General features: G+C 38.6%; 1 protein-coding gene across 1 annotated transcript; it reads left to right on the forward strand.

Annotated features, from left to right (window-relative positions):
* Positions 1-685: 685 nt before the first annotated feature.
* On the forward strand, positions 686-22245 carry c1ql3a (complement component 1, q subcomponent-like 3a). Its single transcript, XM_085467501.1, has 2 exons — positions 686-1323; positions 19142-22245. The coding sequence occupies exons 1-2, from the start codon at positions 733-735 to the stop codon at positions 19319-19321; spliced, it is 771 nt and encodes a 256-aa protein (XP_085323627.1). The 5' UTR covers positions 686-732; the 3' UTR covers positions 19322-22245.
* Positions 22246-22660: the final 415 nt, after the last annotated feature.

The following is a 22660-nucleotide window of genomic DNA, read 5'->3' on the forward strand; positions in this document are numbered from 1 at the left end:
ATGAAGGAATTTATATGAATTTTGTGTTCAGCAGCTTAAATTAAATGTTTATTAAGATGGCAAATATAGACTATTTCTTCTCAAGCTTGTACAGCTGCTGTTTCATTCTCTGGGTTATGGAGGACGATTAATGACTTGATAAAATTCATGAAATTTTCAGAGCAGACTAAACAGAAGGCAAATGACAAATCTCTGGATTACATTTGATCTAGAAAGAAAAAAAACGGACATTTCTTTTCTTTAAACAACCTTCCCTATTCCTATTGGATAACAGAACATCTCCCCCCCTCCCCGGCGCTTCTGCGTGGACTCTTGGAGCACCCTGCAGACGCTTTAACTGATCCTGATTCACCTTCAGTTTGAGGTCTGTGGATCAAAAAGGAGCAGACCGCGTATCTCTCTTGGACAGCGTGTCGGAGATGCTAAATCAAACGGTTTGGGAAATCGCAGACTTCTAAACGGACCAACTTTCTGAGAGACTTGAATAATCAGTGCATCAGCAGGAAAAGTGTGGAGAGGGGAGAGGTGAGGATACAGAGGGGAGGGGGGCTGTACTTTAAAAGTTAATTAACATTAGCAAAAAAGTGTAGCTGTGCTACATTTTTTTTCTTTATAAGGGTCTGCTACCTAGCCAGCAAAATTTCACCTAAAAGCAGACAACAGGATCGTCCTGCGCTGACGCGGCTGGTCGGCAGGAAGCGGCTGGTGGCGGCGGGGGTCCTGGGGGTCGTTATGGTACTGGTTTTGGTCATTCTCATCCCTGTTCTAGTCAGCTCAGCGGGGACAGCTGCACACTACGAGATGCTCGGTACTTGTAGGATGGTGTGTGACCCATACGGCACCAAATCTCCAACCAGCACTGCCACAGCCGATACCGTGCGCGACAACAGCTTAATGCAGTCTTTACCCACTTTTATCCAAGGTCCGAAAGGAGAACCGGGCCGTCCGGGTAAGGTAGGGCCAAAGGGATTGCCAGGTGAACAGGGACCACCCGGTCCAGCCGGCCCACCTGGTGAAAGAGGTGAACCCGGCAGACCCGGTTTACCGGGACCTCCGGGACCGAGCGGTGCTGCCAGTGCTATTAGCGCGGCCACCTACAGCACCGTACCCAAGATTGCGTTTTACGCAGGGCTGAAAAAACAGCACGAGGGTTACGAAGTACTCAAGTTTGACGACGTGGTGACCAACCTGGGAAACCACTATGACCCGACCACTGGAAAGTTCACGTGTTCCATCCCTGGGATTTATTTCTTCGCTTACCACGTCCTGATGCGCGGAGGGGACGGCACAAGCATGTGGGCTGATCTGTGCAAAAACAATCAGGTAAAACAAACGGCACGTAGAAGCAAAGATTTAAAGCAAACTCTGCAGTTCCACGAGGTTTCCATTGTTAGGCGTGCGTGTCCACAGTATCTGACTTTAATTTAACACGTCACATTTTGTTAGGTACATTTGATACATCTCTGGACTATCTACAAGTTAGCAGCCATATATATCCTAATATAAAAACATTTAAAAGTTCTCGACAGCAACTGAACTAATGTAAAAGCCTATTGATAGACCTGCAGTATGCAAATAAGAGGTGAACAAGCGTGCTGTCAGCCAATCTAACAGAGAAACAGTGGAACTAAACGAAGTGGAGTCTGTGGTTTTTGGTGAAACCGCAAGGCAGTGATGCTTAGACTGAGCAATGCATTTCTACGAGAGGCAAAATACAGTGTTGGCCACCTAATAGGACAGAAGAGAAGATGACACTAAGTAATATTTATACTAAGTGCAATGGTTAGAGAAACAATAAAGAATCCGACAGGATCTTTGTACAGCTTCTCTTTGAAATGCTTTTTGACTGATTAAATGAGAACAAGAGTGTTTTTTATCATCCAGTAGCCACATATATTTAGGAGTACAAACAAACCCACACAACTTTACCAGTGTACTTTATAATGATATTTAGACAAGTCTAATCTTCAAACTGGCTAGTGAGTTCTATTCCAAACAATAGAGTGCCATGGTATTTGTGCATTTGATTAATTTTAGCTGTTTAGGTAGTAAGATATGTAACCGTAGTTTGTTTAAACCTCTACATGTTAGCAAAATAAATCACTAAAGAATATACATAACAATAGATTTTGCACTCACTGTCCAACATCTCAAGTAATATGGATTCCAAATCCACGGCCTGAATAAAGGAAATAAGAAAGAAAAATGAAATATACGACAATAATTTACCCCAAAAGTACATCACATAAAGGTATTTTATGATACAACAACAATAATAATAAAAGTAAAAAACTAATAATGACGATAACAATAATAATAATTACAGACCGAGTGAACTACAGAAGCCATTTACTGCCTCTGTTTCATCTGGTATGTGTTTGTTCCATCACGGTGTCCTGCTCTCTGTGCGTCTCTGTAGTGATCAGGCTGTCAGCGATAGATCTAATCTGTGGGGCAAACCAGTGTTGCAGCACCGCTCCACCAAGCACATCTCTTCTGCCTGTCAGCCGACCACTGTAATACTGCTGCAAAGCACAAGGAATACAGCAAACATCTTTGGGATTAATGCAGTAGAACTGCACACCATGACAAATCAGATGCTGAAATACATATTTCAATTAGGGTTACTGGTATTGGGATTTTTGACCATATATTCAGAGTGTCATGGAGGAAAATAAGCAAGACCTGCTGAAGTGATTGTTACGATTATTCCTAAAATGTTGTCAAAAACAAATATACTTGTGAAAAAATTTAAATCAGCCTTATCAAGTAATTTTGTCTTTGGAAGGTACTACAACTCTTTGAGACATATTTTAGATTGAAAAGGAAATTCTGAGGAGACTGTTCAAAAACTCAAACATGATTTATCTTCAAAATGTAAAGTGGCCTTACATCTTACATGTAACTATGTGTGTTAAATGTGGACTGCATAGTGTGACTGTCAAGTAAAGGTGAAGCTCTCCGGTTCTTGATTTTCTCAGATTCTGCAAAGAAAGATGCATCCGTCTTTGCCTCTTCCTCCATATGCAGGCTCTATCAGGCTATGAAAAAAATTCTTAGATATCATTTGCTAAATACTGATGAAACCACTCCATATTTTAAGCCAACTTATTAAAAAAAAAGATAGAGTTAAGATTTATCATATCCTAAGTTCTGTGGCATTCTGTGCACTAATCCTGGTCTGAGTTTCAAGTTTGTTCTTTTACATTTATGTTTTGAGACAATTTAAGTTCACTGCATATGTGTCATCCCACTAAGTCAGTTAATTTAGAAGAAAAGTAAGTAAGCACAGTTTATTTATATAGTACTTTTCACAGACATATGTCACAAAGTGCTTCACAAGAAAGGTAAAAAAACACAATACACAATACAATACAGTCATAAATACATCATAAAAACCCTGGTCTAATTAAATGCTTTTTGAAATAAAATTTCTTTAGCTGCTTTTTGAAGGTCTCCACCGAGTCCACCGTAGAAATAGTCCACAGTCTGGGTGCAACAGTATGAGAAGCAGAATTAAACTGTGAGTGCATTTCATTGTTGACTCTGTAAGATTAAATTATTATTTTTAAATTTTCTGTTGTTGCCTTTTCTCAATATGACTTTTATATGACCGAATAATAAAACAAGCTTTAAAAATGTAAATTGACACCTAACAGTAACCACAAATAAACAAGATGTTACAGTGATAGTCGTAAACCAATTATAAATATTTATGTACTTTTCTTTAATTCCATGCTGTTTTATAGTACATTAGGTATTCCATACAATAATAATCAGGCTCATCTTATCATAAAGACCTCATACGTATCACCCCAAAAGAACCCGCTTTCAGACTGCTGGTTTAATTGTGGTTCATAAGGTATTTAAAAGTAGGATGGGAGGCATCGAGCTTCCAGCTCTCAGACACCTTCTTTATTTTAAAGATTAGGCTTAAAACTTTCCTTTTTGCTAAAGCATATAGTTAGGGCCTGAATCCCCCCTTAGTTACACTGCAATAAGTCTATCCTACTGGGGGCTTCTCGTGAGGTACTGAGTGTTTCCTCTTCACTGAACTTTATCACTCACTATGTTTTTGTACACCTCTCTGCATTTAATCATAAGTTATTATTAATCTCTGGCTCTCTTCCACAGCATGTCTGTCCTGTCTCCCATCACCCCCAACTGGTTGTGGCAGATGGCCGCCCCTCCCTGAGCCTGGTTTTGCTGGAGGTTTCTTCCTGTTAAAAGGGAGTTTTTCTTCCCACTGTCACCAAAGTGCTTGCTCAAAGGGAGTCATATGATTGTTGGGTTCTTCTCTGTATGTATTATTGTAGGATCTTTACCTTATCCAATATAAAGCACCTTGAGGTGACTATTGTGTGATTTGGTACACAGATAAAATTGAACAGAATTATTCTATATTACAGATCTATCCATGTGTTTGGACTGTGTGAGAAAGGTGGAGTACCCAGAAAGAACATTTCGATCCCACAACCTTCGCAGTGCTAACCACTGTACCGCCTTCTGAGTTTAGATAGATATTTTAAATGTTCTAAACTTTTTACTTTATATGAACGCTCAAAGGGATTTTTTTAAAAGTAATATTCAGACACACACCTTCAAACAGTTCTGTACTCTATGCATTTAAGGGATTAATTATTATGCGACAGCAGTGAATCCAGTGGGAGCAATTTGGGGCCCTGTGACAAGCAGAATAAACTAGCCAGCTGTCCACCAGCTTAGAATACAGGACCGTTTTGCCATAAGGTGATAAGCAATAACCACTGTAGCATCTTGCTGCCCACACTACTTGTAACGGTAACGCTGACGTTATGCAATATATATATACAAAACCTTTTATTCTTCTCAAATAACACAAACATACTTTACCTATTGTAATGCTGAACAGCCAACAAATACAGTAAACCTGTATGGTTAAGGTAATATCAAAGGAACTAAATCCACTCATTTTATATTCATAACAATAACAATAATGATTAAAGGAAACCACGCTGACTCATAGAAGACAGGATGTCAGCATTGAGTTCATATGCATGTGGAAATAATCTCATCTTCTAGTAGTTTTCTAGACTAACGCATACAAAATAAATAAATAAATAAAAATAAATACTTCTTGCTGGAACTGCACTACGCCATGCTGCGTTGAAGTTGAAATTTTTTGCTGTTTTCAAGTACATAAAAAATATGTTTCACTGAAGGGTTTTGTGATGCGCTTTCATACTATCTTAATACTATCTAAATCTGCTCTAACCACAGCCATCTCATAGAGATTAACATTTTAATGGATTCCTCCTTTAGCCACACTCCCTCGGTTTTCAAAGTTAAGCAAAACAATAAAATTTCGATGTACACTCTACAACGACTCCACTAGTGTGGCCTTTTGCCCTTCACCATCCCGGTCTTTTGAAACTGTGACATATTTATTCAAATGAGAGATGTGAAGTCAGTAAGTTAATGCTAACAGGAGATAGCTGTGTTATTAAGGTGCATTCATTAATCTCTATGCAATTAATTAAAAATCTAGTCAAAGTTAGTGAAGAACATTTTGCATCTTGTAGTATAACTGCAGGCTAAACAAGCAGAGGTTTGACTAGCTGGTGGACTCTGCATTCATACTGTAATGAGTTGTCACTCACAAAGTTGCCTAAAGCACAATTTAATTGTAGTATTTTAATTTGATTGGAACCATAATTTACAAATTGTACTTTATTTTGTATTATTTTGTATTCAACAACAGATACTTCTTAATCAGGAATTTATCCACTTACCTCATTTTCTCTCAGATGCAATCAGAATTTTATTTTGAAATGAGAGGCGCGTTCCTCTGGGTATTCAAATGGACACAGCTTTTAATCACTCTCTGGTGGCTCCATGCATATGTTACATACTGCACACTCCAGTGGGACACGTTTGTTTGTCCAAAAATATGTCTAAAAGTAAGAGCTAAGAAGAAAAAACAAACTGGCCTAATATTGGTGACCACAACATATAAAGAGGATGCAAACAATTTGCAGAAAACACACCTCTGTCGTACTTCAGAAGTACTGTTTTAATATTAACTATTCACAAAACATTTGTGACTATTTGTTATGCTGAACCTCCACCACAGCTGAAAAAGCTTTAAGGAATGATTAAAGCAATATTGTTGGCATACTTGGACAAAATGTTCACTTTTGATCATTACTGTAGAATTTATCTCTAATGTGATTGCAATTCAAAGTAAGAGTCCAGTGAATTCAGCTGAAAAGCTGAGCTCCATGTTTTCAGCAAAAGGAACTTCTAATTGTGCATGTGGAGCCTCGAGAAATATTTAAATGTGACCTGCTCTATTCTGGATGGAAATAGCTGGACTATCTGCAAAATAGAATCAGCATGGACTAGACTAACTGTGTATATTAAAATTAGGGCTGTAAAGTTGTGGAATATTATTTTTGAACAATTAAAGTATATGCAGTGCATACAGACTTATATACATTTATTTACTGCTTTTTCTAGTATTACAATGTACACTGCACAGGTAACCCAGCATATTTGTAAAGCAGTAAGAGTGTTTAAGTGTCTAGTCACACATTTAAATATCACTTTATTTGGCAGCACTTTATAATAATGGCACACTATTAAGTAGGGATGGGTACCAGTATCCGATGCCATGATGGCACCGGTTCTGACATAAACAGTAGTAACCAGACCGAAAAGCAGCGCACATTTCGGTGCTTTATTTCGGTGCTTTTTTTTCCTGAGCTGTGATACACTTTAGATTCTAGCCAATCATTTTACGTTTCCGAGGATAGTAGGCGGGCCAGGTACGTACGTTCTTTTAGAGCAGAGCTACAGATTAAAAATGCCCAAGGCGAAGCGGTCAAAGTCTGCCTGTACTTCAGAGCAAAATATGCAAACTCAGCAGCAACAAGTGCTTTAAGCTGATACTGTGATACTGTCAAAGGAGGTAACACCTCAAAATCCGATGAAACACCTGGCGACTCATAGCGTTTTTTTTTTAAAGCCAAGAAATGCACCGTATTTGATAGCTTGCTGCGAGACCTCACACCGTGCACATCTACTGCGGGTGTGGTGCCTGTTATCGGACCCGGAGTTAGCAACATCCCCCAAAAACCCGAAGAGGAGAGTCCTGGCCCCTAGCCCTGCCAGTGTAGCAGAAATGATGAGGATGATGATGCAGCAGCAGCCGTTCTTCTCTGCGTGAGTAGCTTAATGTTGTTCGTGTGTAATTTACGTTGAGTAGGCTAACCACGTTATTAAATTAATGCATGTAAGGTGAACTAGCAAACACCGTCGTAGCTACATGCGGCTGTCTTCTTGTTTGATGGCAGATGCTCCCTTCACCCTGGCCAAAAAGGCTAAAATGACCAAAGAAAAAGTGGAAAACAGTTAAACATGAGAGGTTTTTGGACAAAGTTTGTGTTTTTTCCATTGATTAAGCACTGCTTCCAGCCAAGAGTGATACCATATATGCTCTATAGCTGCAGAAAAGGCTAACATTGTTATCTTTTTACAAAAAAAACAGCTGAACATGAGAGGTTTTTGGACAAAGTTGGTGTTCTCCATTCTTTAAGCACCGGTTTGAGCACCGTTTAAGCACCGGCACCGGCACCGGTATCGGATAAAACCTAAACGATACCCATCCCTACTATTAAGTATTATTCAGGTATTAGCAAGTGCTTACTTCATTTATATAGCATTACTCCTCTGTAGTATGCCATTTATAAATACAGTTATATGAAATCTAACTATGATCATGTAGACGTGATGTAGTAGCAGTTATAGCAGTGGTTAAGAGTAACATATGTCTGTTTTTATAAATGACATACAGTGGGGCAAAAAAGTATTTAGTCAGCCACCGATTGTGCAAGTTCCCCCACCTAAAATGATGACAGAGGTCAGTAATTTGCACCAGAGGTACACTTCAACTGTGAGAGACAGAATGTGAAAAAAAAATCCATGAATCCACATGGTAGGATTTTTAAAGAATTTATTCGTAAATCAGGGTGGAAAATAAGTATTTGGTCAATAACAAAAATACAACTCAATACTTTGTAACATAACCTTTGTTGGCAATAACAGAGGTCAAACGTTTACTATAGGTCTTTACCAGGTTTGCACACACAGTAGCTGGTATTTTGGCCCATTCCTCCATGCAGATCTTCTCGAGAGCAGTGATGTTTTGGGGCTGTCGCCGAGCAACACGGACTTTCAACTCCCGCCACAGATTTTCTATGGGGTTGAGGTCTGGAGACTGGCTAGACCACTCCAGGACTTTCAAATGCTTCTTACGGAGCCACTCCTTTGTTGCCCGGGCGGTGTGTTTTGGATCATTGTCATGTTGGAAGACCCAGCCTCGTTTCATCTTCAAAGTTCTCACTGATGGAAGGAGGTTTTGACTCAAAATCTCACGATACATGGCCCCATTCATTCTGTCCTTAACACGGATCAGTCGTCCTGTCCCCTTGGCAGAAAAACAGCCCTATAGCATGATGTTTCCACCCCCATGCTTCACAGTAGGTATGGTGTTCTTGGGATGCAACTCAGTATTCTTCTTCCTCCAAACACGACGAGTTGAGTTTATACCAAAAAGTTCTACTTTGGTTTCATCTGACCACATGACATTCTCCCAATCCTCTGCTGTATCATCCATGTGCTCTCTGGCAAACTTCAGACGGGCCTGGACATGCACTGGCTTCAGCAGTGGAACACGTCTGGCACTGCGGGATTTGATACCCTGCCGTTGTAGTGTGTTACTGATGGTGACCTTTGTTACTTTGGTCCCAGCTCTCTGCAGGTCATTCACCAGGTCCCCCCGTGTGGTTCTGGGATCTTTGCTCACCGTTCTCATGATCATTTTGACCCCACGGGATGAGATCTTGCGTGGAGCCCCAGATCGAGGGAGATTATCAGTGGTCTTGTATGTCTTCCATTTTCTGATGATTGCTCCCACAGTTGATTTTTTCACGCCAAGCTGCTTGCCTATTGTAGATTCACTCTTCCCAGTCTGGTGCAGGTCTACAATACTTTTCCTGGTGTCCTTCGAAAGCTCTTTGGTCTTGGCCATGGCGGAGTTTGGAGTCTGACTGTTTGAGGCTGTGGACAGGTGTCTTTTATACAGATGATGAGTTCAAACAGGTGCCATTCATACAGGTAACGAGTGGGGGACAGAAAAGCTTCTTACAGAAGACGTTACAGGTCTGTGAGAGCCAGAGATTTTCCATGTTTGAGGTGACCAAATACTTATTTTCCACCCTGATTTACGAATAAATTCTTTACAAATCCTACCATGTGAATTCATGGATTTTATTTTTCACATTCTGTCTCTCACAGTTGAAGTGTACCTCTGGTGCAAATTACTGACCTCTGTCATCATTTTAAGTGGGGGAACTTGCACAATCGGTGGCTGACTAAATACTTTTTTGCCCCACTGTACTAGGGAGAAGAAATGATATATATAATTGATTGAGTACTTGCTAATATCTTACTAATACTTAATAGTGTGACAATATTATATAATGTTATGTTATATAAAGTGTTACCCTTTATTCTACGCCCTTATATACTTTACTTTTCACTCTATAGCCATACAATATAACAACATCCACCACACACCATGAACGTCTGTTCTGTCATATCCTTCTCTGTTTTGTGCCATTGCTCACATTTTGGACTAAGAAGACAGGATCTTATATTGCGCTTTTCTACACTGAGGACTCAAAGCGGTTTTATACAACTTGCCTTAGTTGCCCATTGACACAAGCACTTCTTTTTTCTATGCTCTTTCTATGTAAGTGCTTTCTGTGTAACATTCACACACATTCTGATGGATTCATTGGAGAGGAACTTGGGTTAGCATCTTACCCAAGGATATTTGGCATGCAGACTGGAGGGATCAAACCAGAGAGGAGCAAAGGAGGCTATCTATGTCCACTGTGTATGACCATGGTTGAAGTGAGGTCATGGTTTACAGCACCAGCTGTCAGTCACCAACAATTGAATCCCGAGATCCCTTCCCAGGAATCTCAACTCTCACTTACTAGTAGCCTCAGGTGACCTCAATAGCTCAAACAATGGTGGGGTGGGGTAATGTCTCACAGAATATTAACCTGTTGGCTCAGGTGATGGGAATGACATCTTTTTTTCACACATGCCTCATGTGAGGACATGGTCAAGTTGTAGGTTACCAAGTAAATGGTTAACAACCCTCAGGAATACCTCGAATGGGACAGTCCAGACAAGTGGTTTACTACCTGGCGCTCTCCACCAGTTCTTCTATAACCAAAGAAGCTTCATGGAGAGGTGTGAGAGAGGTAGAAAGTGTTCAAAAAACCTAAAGAAAACCAGCTGCCTTCTTTTCAAGTTCTCAGGACTACCATGACCCAGATAACCAAGAACCACACAGACACAGAGAAAAGGAGTTTAACTAGAGTTACTCCTCTGTTTTTTGCTTCTCTATCAGTAAATCTTCTTGTACTGTCTTTGTGGATACCTATTTGAACAAGAGTAGTCAGTGACGATGGAGTTATGAATGGACAAAATTTATTTTGATTAAAAAATGCAGGCTAAAGGATCGAAATGAGCTTAGACACGAGCTGTGGCACAGGCAAATGTTCTATTATGCCATCTATTACCCACTAACTTAACTGCTTGTCCACAGGACAACACACCGGACAGGAGACTGCCAGACTAAAACAGGAAAAACACACTAAAGGGCAGACTGAATAAATACAGGGAACAGAGGGAAGAAACAGAGAGGACTAGAGAGCTAGGGATGAAGAGAGCAAGAGAGTGAGGGATAGAGAGGGTGAGAGAGTGAGGGACAGAGAGGGTGAGAGAGTGAGGGACGGAGAGGGTGACAGGCACACATTTCATAACAGTATGTCTTTCAGAAAGTGCTATAATTACTAATCAATTACTTACTGAGAAGACTTTCTCTTACTCTTGGTGGTCTGCGGATGGCCTGGAACTCCTAGATCCAGGATCCAGATCCACATAGACTGCGGCTTCCTATCCTCATTTTCAAGTACATTTTGTGACAAAGTCACATACACATATATTTATTTCAGAAACTCTTAAAAGAACAGTTTTCAAAAAGTTAACTAATCCAAGGAGCTTGGAAAGAAAAGCGACTTGACTTATTTAAGTTTCTTGAAAACGTTTCACCTCTCATTTCAGAAGCTTCAGTTCTAAGACCAAATCGGGGATTCCCAGATATTTAAGCCCTAGTGGGAGTTGTCCCTTAAGAGGGTTGTTGATCATGTGCCTCATCAGATAAGCCAAGGTGTGAAAAAGCTTCTCGGACAAGAGGTAGTCTTCGAGAAACTTAAATCTTAAATCTTTCGAAGCTCCTTAGATTACAATGACCTGGCTGACTGAGAACCTACACAGTTTACAGTATTGTTTATCGGATTATAAGGATTATAATAACCGGATTATAAGGTACATTGTCGATAAACCGATCTGTTTTCATACATAAGGCGCACCAGATTATAAGGTGTATTAAGCGAAACAAAACAGTCAGATAAGTCAAACTTTGCTCAACTCATTCTTTTTGCTTCCTCCACTTCTGTACCATTGATTCAGTAATGTTGAATAGAGCTACTCTATTCCCATGTTCCCATTAATGACTAACCTCGTATTGTGGATGGATTATCTCAGTTGTTCTCCTGACTGAAGTTTGTTCCCTTTAAAGCATCCTGCCACGCGATTGCATTTGTCCCTAACCATCAGGAACCCTCACGTTAACTTTCATCGAGTGGAAAAAAGTTAGCGTTCATCCTCCAGCTTCACTGTGTTTATATTATGCTAACATAGCTGTGTCGCTAGCAGTCACGTAGCACATTATTATAAACCAGCTAACCCAACTTCAGTAACCCTACAAAAGTCACTGTTGTTTAGTTTTCTGTCTTCATTTATGTTGGAAGTGATAGCAGAGCTGTGCGTTTTAATTTTTTCAGAAATTTCTCAGTCAGAACATGCTATATGATGTTTAGGTGGAAACTAGCACGCTAACTTCCTGCTAACTTCTAACTCTATTAAATGTAATAAATTCTGATTTCATGGATGCCTGGATGTTAAACGTAATTGTTACACCTGGTAAAGCAGCAACATTGATCATTTTATTAAAGATGAAAGAATTTAGACAGTTTTTAACTCTCTGTGATGCTGCAGTGTTCGTTTGACTTTGGGACCTGAAGCGGAGTTTGGACCCAGATTACTCCACAAGACTCCTGACTACGGTAGCCGTAATGCTCCAACAATCCATCAAGTGCTGCGGCTTCATAGCTTACTAAAGTAGTACTAAAACATTTTTTGACAGATATTTGAGCGCTGTGTACCACATAAAATCGGTTCAAGGTTGGTAAGCACAACCAGAATTTATACATGATACGGATTTTAAGGGGCACTGTCGATTTTTGAGAAAATTAAAGGATTTTAAGTCCGAAAAATACGGTTACTAATTAATTTGTTAGGATCCTGTGTTTTGGACCCAGTGCTTTGTGTTTGTAATTCCTTCACCTTGTCTGTCTGGTCTCTCTGTTTTGTCTCCGTGTCTATCACGCTGTCAGGTTTGCATGTCCTAGTTGCAGTATTGGCATTAATTTATTTGTGTTGAGTCTAACTTCCCTTGTCTTGTTATTCTTGATTTTCTCCTGGCATGTTTTCCATTTGTTTCCCCTTTCCGTAATCACCCTACTGTGTATATGTTGTCCCAGTCTCTCCTTGTCCTTCATAATGTTCAGTTACCTAGTGTTACTCTGCTTTCTGGTCTTTGTGCCCACTAGTTACCTAGAGAGTTTATAGTTTGCATTGTTTTTTTTGGTTTAATTTGGTACTTTGCCCTATGTGTTTTTCTTTCACAGTTCTTCTGTTAAAATGTCTGACTAACATTGGAATCAAGGACACAGCACTTTGACACAATTAATATCAGTTAGCATATCATCAATAATCACCCTGTTTTATATGTTCTGTATGTTTTATATTTTTATTTTCCCCATCTTTTAATTAGAGTTTGCACGATACCACTTTTTTATGTCCTTATATTTTACATAAGATTAAAACTTTGGGTGTAAGATTCAGATAATTATTTATTAAAAGCTAGACATTTTAAATGAGAATAAAAAAGAAAAGTATGTCTTTGTGCCCCCTTTTCCCTGTTCATGCCCTATCGGCCCCCCTGGCTAAACTTTGCTAGATCCGCCCCTGCACAGTTACCAGCCGTCAGCTACGTAGAAAAAGATCCTGGTGTAGAAAGTAATATTAAATAAATTCTAACAACAGCTTATCAAGCTTAAAAGTGCTGCTGTTGTTCAGCCGCTGGTGTCCTCTTTCTGGCTCGAAGTGGGGTAAAAACAAACAAGAGAGACAGACTTGCGACAGAAAAGCCGATCAGCTGATCATTGATCAGTTTCACGATTGAAGTAGCAGCAAGAAGAGGCACTGGCTCCATATATCGGTTGTTAAGCTTAATGTGGGAATGCTTTACAAACATTCAGAGATGAACTTACACACTTGCTTTACTTCTCTCTGGGATAACTTCCTCGGAGATGAAATGCTGGTTTGCTAGAGGCTACAAAAACTCAAGAGGAACTTCTATCCCCAAGCCATCCGGGCCCTAAACACACACACCCGCCCTCTCACATCATCTATAATTGACTGAGACAGGACTCTCTTCCAAACACTCTAAACCCAGGCACAATGTACATTCCAAATTCCTTTAATTTTAAATATGTTTATATTGTCTATTCTGTAAAATAGTCAGATGTCTATTCATATTAATGTACAGAATTCACCTGCTTGCTGCTACTACTGCACATTCACCCAATGTATATACTACATATATATATATATATATATATATATATATATATATATATATATATATATATATATATAATGTGGGGTGGGGACCCCACATTTTTGCACTTGTCGAGGTGCGTGTCAGGCTACATTTCACTGTGTGTTATACTTGTATAACTATGCATGTGACAAATAAAGAACCTTGAACCTTGAAATACACAAAGCCGCTCTATCACGTGAGCACACTGCTCCGACGAGCCGAGTTACGCCGTGTCGCAAGTTTTGTGAGGTGCTTTTTTGATATTTAATGGATTGGATTACATTTTTTATTTCTCTCCGATATCCGATCCAGTAATTTAGGTCAGTATCGGACCGATCCGTCCATCTCTACTTTTAATATTGTTCGTGTTGCTTTTTGTTATAAGGTGATGCCTTATAACGGCATCACCTAAAGCTCCAACAAATAAAATGTATGCTACGTCTACTAATAATAATAATGAACTAAATTTAGCACAAAAGGTAAGGAAATTGGTGTTTGATTAAATATTTCTTTATTGTAACAATGCTTCTTGGCAACAAATCTAGGAAAGCCTTTGTTTTCTGTAACTAAAATGCATTTCTGGGTTGAGCATGAGTTGAGTTGAGCATGGGTGGGTTGTACCCATGGAAAACTTGCCAGTTCTTCTTTGCCAATGCCAAACAAACAGCTTGTTCCCCTATTGACTCTCGTTGGGTATCATTTATTAGGCTGAATGACTAAAGTCTGAAGAAACACTGGCAGTTTACAATTTCTGAGCTGGGGGTTCAGTTTATGGCTGAAATCAGATTTTTTTACTCCTTCTCTTCCTCTCAGAAGATTGGACAAGAAAAAAAAGTAAACCCAGCTCACACGAGACAAAAGACTAACAAAATAAAACAAATAACAAAAACAACACAAAGCATAAGAAGAACTCAGAACCGAGAGGCTGACACCATGCATGTATTACTTCTAGCCTGGATTATTGTAATTCATTAATATCAGACTGCTTAAAATGCTCCCTGAAAAGTCTTCAGTTGAAAAGTTGATCCAGAATCCTGCAGCAAGAGTAACAACTAGGACTAGAACAGGAGCCCATATTTCCCCATAACTCCTGAGTCCCGTTCATTGTCTCCCTGTTGAGTTCAGAACTGAATTCAACTTCCTTCTCCTTACATACAAATCTTGAATAATAAAAACATGTCAAAGCCTAAAGATCTAACTGGACTCTGTTATCTTAACAGAGCATTTAGCTCCTAGACTGGGGACCTGTGGGTAGCATCGGTGTTATGCAGGGGCCTATGGGGTCCAGGCCCACCCAGTAAATCTACGGATATATTTCAACTAGAAGTTTCACTAATTTATAAAACTTAGTGATGGTAAACTTAAACACCCATATTGATGATAAGTTATTATAGCGCAAGCTCAATTTCACGACTTATTTCATTGCTGCCAACCCTATTTAGAAAAAAATATAATTGGAGGAGGAGCCTTCACCTGGTGGAACTAACAGTTTGGGTTTAAGATACAGGGACCTCTCTTCTTTTAAGGTTTGACTTGAAACACTTGGGGCTGAGCATAGCCCTGAAAGCATTAACAGCACCTCTTCTAAAGTTATTCATGATATTTTTGAGCAAAATTAAAATAAAATATCAAACACTGTAAGTATTAGGCTGTCTCTTGCAGAATTCTACTGAAATAATACAATCAGTGCGATTTAAATTCTTCAGCATTGTTTGCCAACTTTACCAGAGCTTCTGCTTCTATGGTGTCATAATGGGACCTTTTAAATGTGGCCATCTCTGTCTTGTCTTTTGAATGTTTATCTTTTCTTCACCTTTCCTGCTCTTTTGGTATCAATCTGCTGCAATTTTAATCTTCACTGCTCTCTCATCCCCTTCTCTCTCCTTTCCTGGGTATAAAAACAATGCAGTAGTCATGTGCCAATTAATTATATGTGATGTGATGATGAGATATTTAACGACATCTGCCTTCACAGCCACATCGCTGTTGTAGAAAAATAATTTGAGCATTGAAACCCAACTGATTTTCTGAGATTTATTGAAAGAAAGTTAAAACCTTTGCAATGGGATCAATACAGCATGAACAGTGTTCGTACCAGCATTGACAAAAAGGCAAAATTGTAACAGCTTCTGTCGTGTCGATGCAATCTTTGTCTATTCGCTATTCGACAGTGAGTGAAGTGCTCACTGTCATGTCGGCACCAGCTTGGTAACGAAGTGTGTCATGGCCTTGAGCAAAGCTTAGAGTCTTCATACAAAAGACAATTTGTACAAAATATACATTAGGTAAAATAAATTTTCCATGACAATCACCTCTGTTTTTGTAAATTTATATTTTCCTTTTCACTTTTCAGTATACTGTTTTGGAGTAATTATTCTTCTTCCACTGTTATTGTGACTACATTTTAATATTTAATATTTAGTGTGTGAATGGGTGGATGACTGAATGTAGTGTAAAGCGCTTTGGGGTCCTTAGGGACTAAGTAAAGTGCTATACAAATACAGGCCATTTACCATTTAATTTATTTCACACAAAGAATTCTATGTATTGTCTTTAAATGTCCACTGGAGTTCATTAATCCACAGTCAGTGTTGGGTTTAAGGCCTTCCAAAGTAATGTGTTACTACATTTTTCAGTTATACAGGGACTAAACCCAGTAATTACATTAAAGGTACAATTATATCATTACCTGCGTTTCAAAGGCTCTTTAGTTACAAGCACACATGGTGGATAGGAAGGGGAAAAAAGACCCCATTGCAGCAGCCAGACCATGAACTTGACTTGCAATGATGAGCAGTCAGGCTTGCAGCATTTTGGCCTCAGGGCACCAGTCATTTAAAAGCTAAAGCTTCTCTTTTGTTGCTGATTACTTCTTTAACAGACAGAAAATTAGATATATTGTTGTTGTGTATTTAAAGACAAAAATCAGGGTGTGTGTGTGGGTGAAAGAGAGAGAGAGATAGGGGAAAGTGTGTGTATAGGGGGAGGAGGGAGAGGGTGAGACATGGCTCGTGTTATTTTGAGGAAATTAAGAGAAATTACATTTCAGTAGCAAGATGTGCTTTTTTAAATTTTTCTTCTGAATTTTCCTGGTAATGAACTTTTTTTGTTCATGATCAGCTTCCGTTAGAAATAAATTCAAATCCTCAATGTAATCTGCATTACGTTTGTGGTGAATTTCACTTGATATCCGTTGAATGTTCCTGGAAAATATTATAAACGATTATTTCAATTTATTTCAATTCTAATTGTACTGAACAAAGTGAATTAACCTCCTGAGACCCGAACTCTTCCAGGGCATGCATTTTTAGTTTCTCTGTGATATTTGGGCATAGAATGACTTTTTTTTTAACCTAATTTTGTTTTCTAAGAAAAATGAGAGCCACATATGAGGATATTCGTTTAAAATTTCAATAGAACAGTGGCAGTATAATGTCCTCGTAAGTGGATATCAGGTCCTTGTAGAGCAAAATTGAGTAATTTGGTCTAAATAACCCAAAATGTGATGTCCACATATGTGGACGCCAGGTCCAGGAGGTTAAATAAGACTAGACTAAAAAAAATCATCCTTGATAGTTGACATGAAATTCTCACATTCCTATACACTGTGTGCTGAGTTTCATCTCAAGCTTCTGCACTTTTCGTTGAGGTAAAACGGACAATTCCGCTCAAACTGAACAAAGTTAATGAAGTATAATAACACCCATATCAAAAATAAAAAATTTATTACGAATCATCCTTGATAGTTAACATGAGATTCTGCCCAGATTCCTCTTCTGACTCTGCTCTACATGTGTGCAGTTTAATCTCAAACCACTGCAAAATCTCCCAGAAAATGCAGACACCAGATTTCAGAAATTCATAAAAGATCATCCCTGATGATTCCTCATTTTATCCAAAATGCCATCCAAAAACCTCTCGGTCAGCAGTGGTTTTCCCCTTGGAACCTGTCCTGACCTTAATGTAGACCATACCTTCATACAATTCAGATGTTGTTCTGGGTTCTTTTGTGATCTGAATTAGTTGTTGATATGTTCTTGGAGTAATCTTGGTAGGCTGCCACTCCCGAGAAAGTTAACTACTGTTCCCGGTTTTCTCCATTGTGTATAAGCATGCCATCAGTCAGATTTGGATTTCTGTTTTGATTTTAAAACCATCAGTTGAAAACAAGATCTAAAAAGTGCAGGCCTTACAGTTAGGGTTACTAACTGTAAGGCCTGCACTTTTTTCAGTTAGGGTTAGTGGTCGTGATTATACCACAAAATTGGGGGAAAAAATTCATAGGAGAGGTTCTACTGATCTTTTTGATGAGCAGAGCCTGTTTCAGTTTAAGTGTTGTTTTCAATAAATTGCATGCTCAAAAAATGTTTTGTCTCACTCCCATTTCTTCCTCTTCCATGTCGAAGCTCTACTTGGAAGCTTGTTAAGATCCAACCATGCAAAATATGGGGTTTTTTTGGCCATTTTTTAAGTGGTCTTAAACTTTTGATCATAATTGTATTTACTGGTCTAACTGCTAACTGTTAGAGCAAAGTGGATATCTAATGAGGTGTTGTGGGTCCAGGTAAGATCGGCAGGGATAACCGTGCCCAGAAACCTGGAGGTGTAGACAGATTCCATATATAATAAGAGGGGAGTGGGAGTGTCTCCTGAAGTCCATTAAGAGTTCTTTTCTTTTATGGATGCTCAGCGTCAGGTTATTTTCTGAGCACCAGTGGGACAAGTTCTCTACCTCCGCCCTGTACTGAGGCGGCTGTTGTTGTGATTTGGCACTATATAAATAAAATTGAATTGAACTGAATTGAATTGAATAGATGAGCCCAGCTGTATGCCATACTATATGTACTATATTACACTATTTTATAATGACATGATTTCTTGGAATAGCTAGGGCTTATCCTCAAATTATCCACAGGTACCACAACACATGGGGTTGACTGTTCTATTGTTTTAAAGCCAGTAGCTCCCCTCTAATTCTTTTGAGCTTTTATGCTCACTTAATATGTATGCTTCTCTATTTTTTCTTTTTCTTATTACTCATGTTGTTGACATACATCTTTTTACACAATCACATTACAGGGGACCTGCATCCCTTTTGGGGCCAAACTAAAATTCCTCTTAATGCAAATCATTACATTTACACATTACATTTTGAAATAAGACTTGATTAAAATCAGGGGTAGACAAATAGTAGTAAGTCTCTATGAAATATAATGTAAGTCCTTTTAATGTCCTCATGATGAAACACAACTCTGTCTGTTTGTGTGTGTATCTGCATTTCACGTATTTCTGTAGGTACGTGCCAGTGCCATAGCCCAGGATGCAGACCAGAACTACGACTATGCCAGTAACAGTGCTGTTCTGCATCTAGAGCCAGGAGATGAGGTCTACATTAAACTAGATGGAGGAAAAGCTCACGGAGGCAACAACAACAAGTACAGCACATTCTCTGGATTCATTATCTACGCTGATTAAACTATAATTACTACATTTTGGCTTTCAATTATTGGCCTTCTGGCTCAGCGCTTCCACAAATCATCTTCTTCAAATGTAATTTTTTTAAAACTTTTGTGGAGAAACCAAGAGAAAGCTGCATAATGTATTTCCTATGTTTTGCTATTCTCATGATACTTGTTGAAAGTATCTCTCGACAGGAAAATTAATTGTTTAACTTTTTTTGTAAACATTTCCTGTCTGTATACTATCATGTCATAATTAACACTGACATGCTTGTTCCAATAGTAGAACTTGTGGGGTAATGGTGGTTAGCTCGGGGGTGGAGGGCGTTTCAGGGGTTGGAGGTTTGAAGACAATTCTGTCATGAATCTGACATCATCACAGGCAGCATGTCAACAAATCCAGCAAACATTTAAATCAACAAAGTAAATGTGGAAAAGAGGAAATCAAATATAAACATGACATTAAGAAAGTTGTTTGTGAAAACAACAACTAAGGCCAGTTAAGTCTGCTGATGCAAAAATTTTTGATTTGATTGTTAGTGTTTTTGGTTTTACAAGTTGGAACCATTTAATTGTTTATATCTAAAAAAATTAAAGCAATTTAATGGAAAAATGAAATGGTATATACAGCACAATCAGAACAAATATGAATGCAAATGTTTTTGCTCCATATACAGAAGAATAGTAGTTTGTGTTTCACTCCTAGTCACCTTAAAACTCATGTTTGTCATGTTATTTCCCATTTTTGGACCCAATATAATGCAACACTCAGTTAAATATATACTATCTGATATACCTGGCGATGGGAATGTTGATGTATAAATGTAGGATTGCATTTACTGGAAGACGTTTGACTCAAAACTTCATGTCATGTCCCAGTCTCTCCAGTCTAATGAGGAGGTCAGTTTGATGTCTCTGCATCTAGCATAGATCAGTTCTGTCCTTACAGTCTATACACAAGCTAAAAGCCAGTGGAAATTGTTTTTTGTTTTTTGTAATTTTAACAGCAGTTTGTATGGCTGCTATTGCTTGTCTGGTGTAGGTGCAGTGACTATGCACAAACTCTGAAAGGTTTTGCAATTTCTGAACAGTTTTAACAGTGTACAACTGATTAGTCTACAAATGAAGATGACCGAGACAGCGCAGACAAATGTTCACAATTTTATGTTTATGCATTTTGTCTTTTTCAAAGAGATGCTGGTACTGATTAGTCAAATAACAGATGGTAAAATGTCATACATGATCTCGATACACCATATTTCACAGTATAAGTCACTTTAAAAAGCATGTAGACTACAACATATTTTAATGGGTTGTTGGCTGACATATGGACTTGTGTTTGTACCAGCAGAAATAATTGCTTGACAACCGTAATCTTATCAAAGAATTGTATTAAAAACTGGCGATATTAGAGGTTCTTTACATTGAATAAAGTTTAAATTAAAGGTGTAATCATGAATATGTATAAAATCGTTTTGTAAATTGCTTTAATATCCTTTCACACTACATTACTGGCATGATAGCCTTAATGAAATTATGGAATAGACCTTCTCACCAAGGTCTTCTCACCAAGACCTTCTCACCTAATTCACACAGAAGGTTCTCTGCATATTAAGCATATGCAGAGAACTTTAGGGGACCTAGAATAATTGTTATTCTGTGTATCAATTTCTTTTTCTTTTTTGGTTTGGCTTTTTTTTGCACCAAGGTTTTTTTTTTAAACACAGTGAAAGTAAATTTAAAAATAAAATCACAAACTGTAGGTTTGCAGGCAAATGTATGCTGGCATACTTGACCCATCAATGTTCAGCCTGCAAGCAGGGAGTTTTCGGGTGGTTGCGAATCTCCCTGGAACTTCCTCTTTTGGCTTTAGAGGAAACGTAGGGTGCCCTGGTAACCATGTTTGCTAAGTCTTAGGCAGTCAGTTCTCATTCCCAAGGGCGTCAGGCAGCTGTGATACAACTGCACCTGTGAAGGACCCTGTTGCATTACATTTCAATAAAGAGAGAATTTGGAAGAAAAGATTAAACATGAAAAACTGTGACTGGTCAATCAAGAGTCTAATTTTTTTTTTATGAACTGCCCTGAGATGAGGTGAAACTGGAAAGGAAGAAGATGCATGGTACATTATCTAAACGGCAGCATAAACAGATCAAAATGAAATTCAGAAACAGTGAATAAGGAGTTGCTAAAGACAAACAAACGTGTAATTTGAAGATGTCGGCAATCTAACAAAACAGTATCTGACACCCTGGAATAGAAATGCATCGGTGCTTGTCGTATCATAGCCTCACTAAAGCTGCATCTTTCTCAATCAAATTAAGATTTTCTGGTCTACCAACTAATATCATAGCCATAAGTGCTGAACACAACTTATCATGGCCTATTTTCTAACAAAACCTTTGTATTTATATAGCATGTAAACAAGTGTCATACATACCTACAAATATTAATATGGTGTTATCAGCATCAGTGGTATCCAAGTATTTAAAAACTGTCATTTCCTGTGCCTTTGTCCAAGATCACTTTTCTTTCTAGTGCAGTTTTTACAGTCCCTGAAGTTAGTACAAATGTGAGTGCATACTGCTCATATGGTATATTTGAACTGCAATGTGAACTGGAACTACTATGCAGACATAACAAAATGACAACAATACGGTGTCATGCAAGGACTGTCTGAAAATGTTGCTCATACTGGAATCTTCTGTAAATGCTGTATTGATATAATATGTTCTTTGTTTTCTGGAAGAGTGTAGATGAAATGAGATGCTTAGTTAATCCTCTTATTAATTCAATAATTACTTGTTGTAAAGTCATAGCCTGACCATTGTATGTGTGGTAGATAAAGTGTGTGCAATATTATGAAAACTTTGCACACTCCTCCTGTCTTACAACAGTCCCCTGTGTAGTATTACTTCAAAAATATCTCAATAAAATGGATAGAAATAACACTGTGTCTGTGTGTGAATTTCAAAGTATTTGAGATATCACTATTATATGTTTGCAACATAACTGTCTTTATAGGTCAAATCCTATTCTTCATCAAAAGCCAAGGCCATGCATTTAGTGAGAGTCCCCAGGCTCTGCCACCTATGCTACCCCATGCTGACTTTACCCAGCTTAACAAGGTCCACATCAGCTGTTGAGAGAACACATCTTGAGAACATACTGAATGAAAGTGGGCTACTGGAACAAGGTACACATGGACAAGGACTGACAATATGAAATGGATGGAGCGTTACTTGAACTTCCATTTTCCAAACATAATGGAGTGGCTCTACCTGCAGCAAAAAAAAACTTCTTAAATAGCAACTGGGCTGCCAGTTGCTATTTAAGAAGGTTTTTATACCCATCT

The sequence above is a fragment of the Copadichromis virginalis genome, linkage group LG9 (genome assembly GCF_057382275.1).
Source record: "Copadichromis virginalis isolate Kocher_CV1m ecotype Utaka linkage group LG9, C_Virginalis_male_GT1.1, whole genome shotgun sequence".
Taxonomy (NCBI): domain Eukaryota; kingdom Metazoa; phylum Chordata; class Actinopteri; order Cichliformes; family Cichlidae; genus Copadichromis; species Copadichromis virginalis.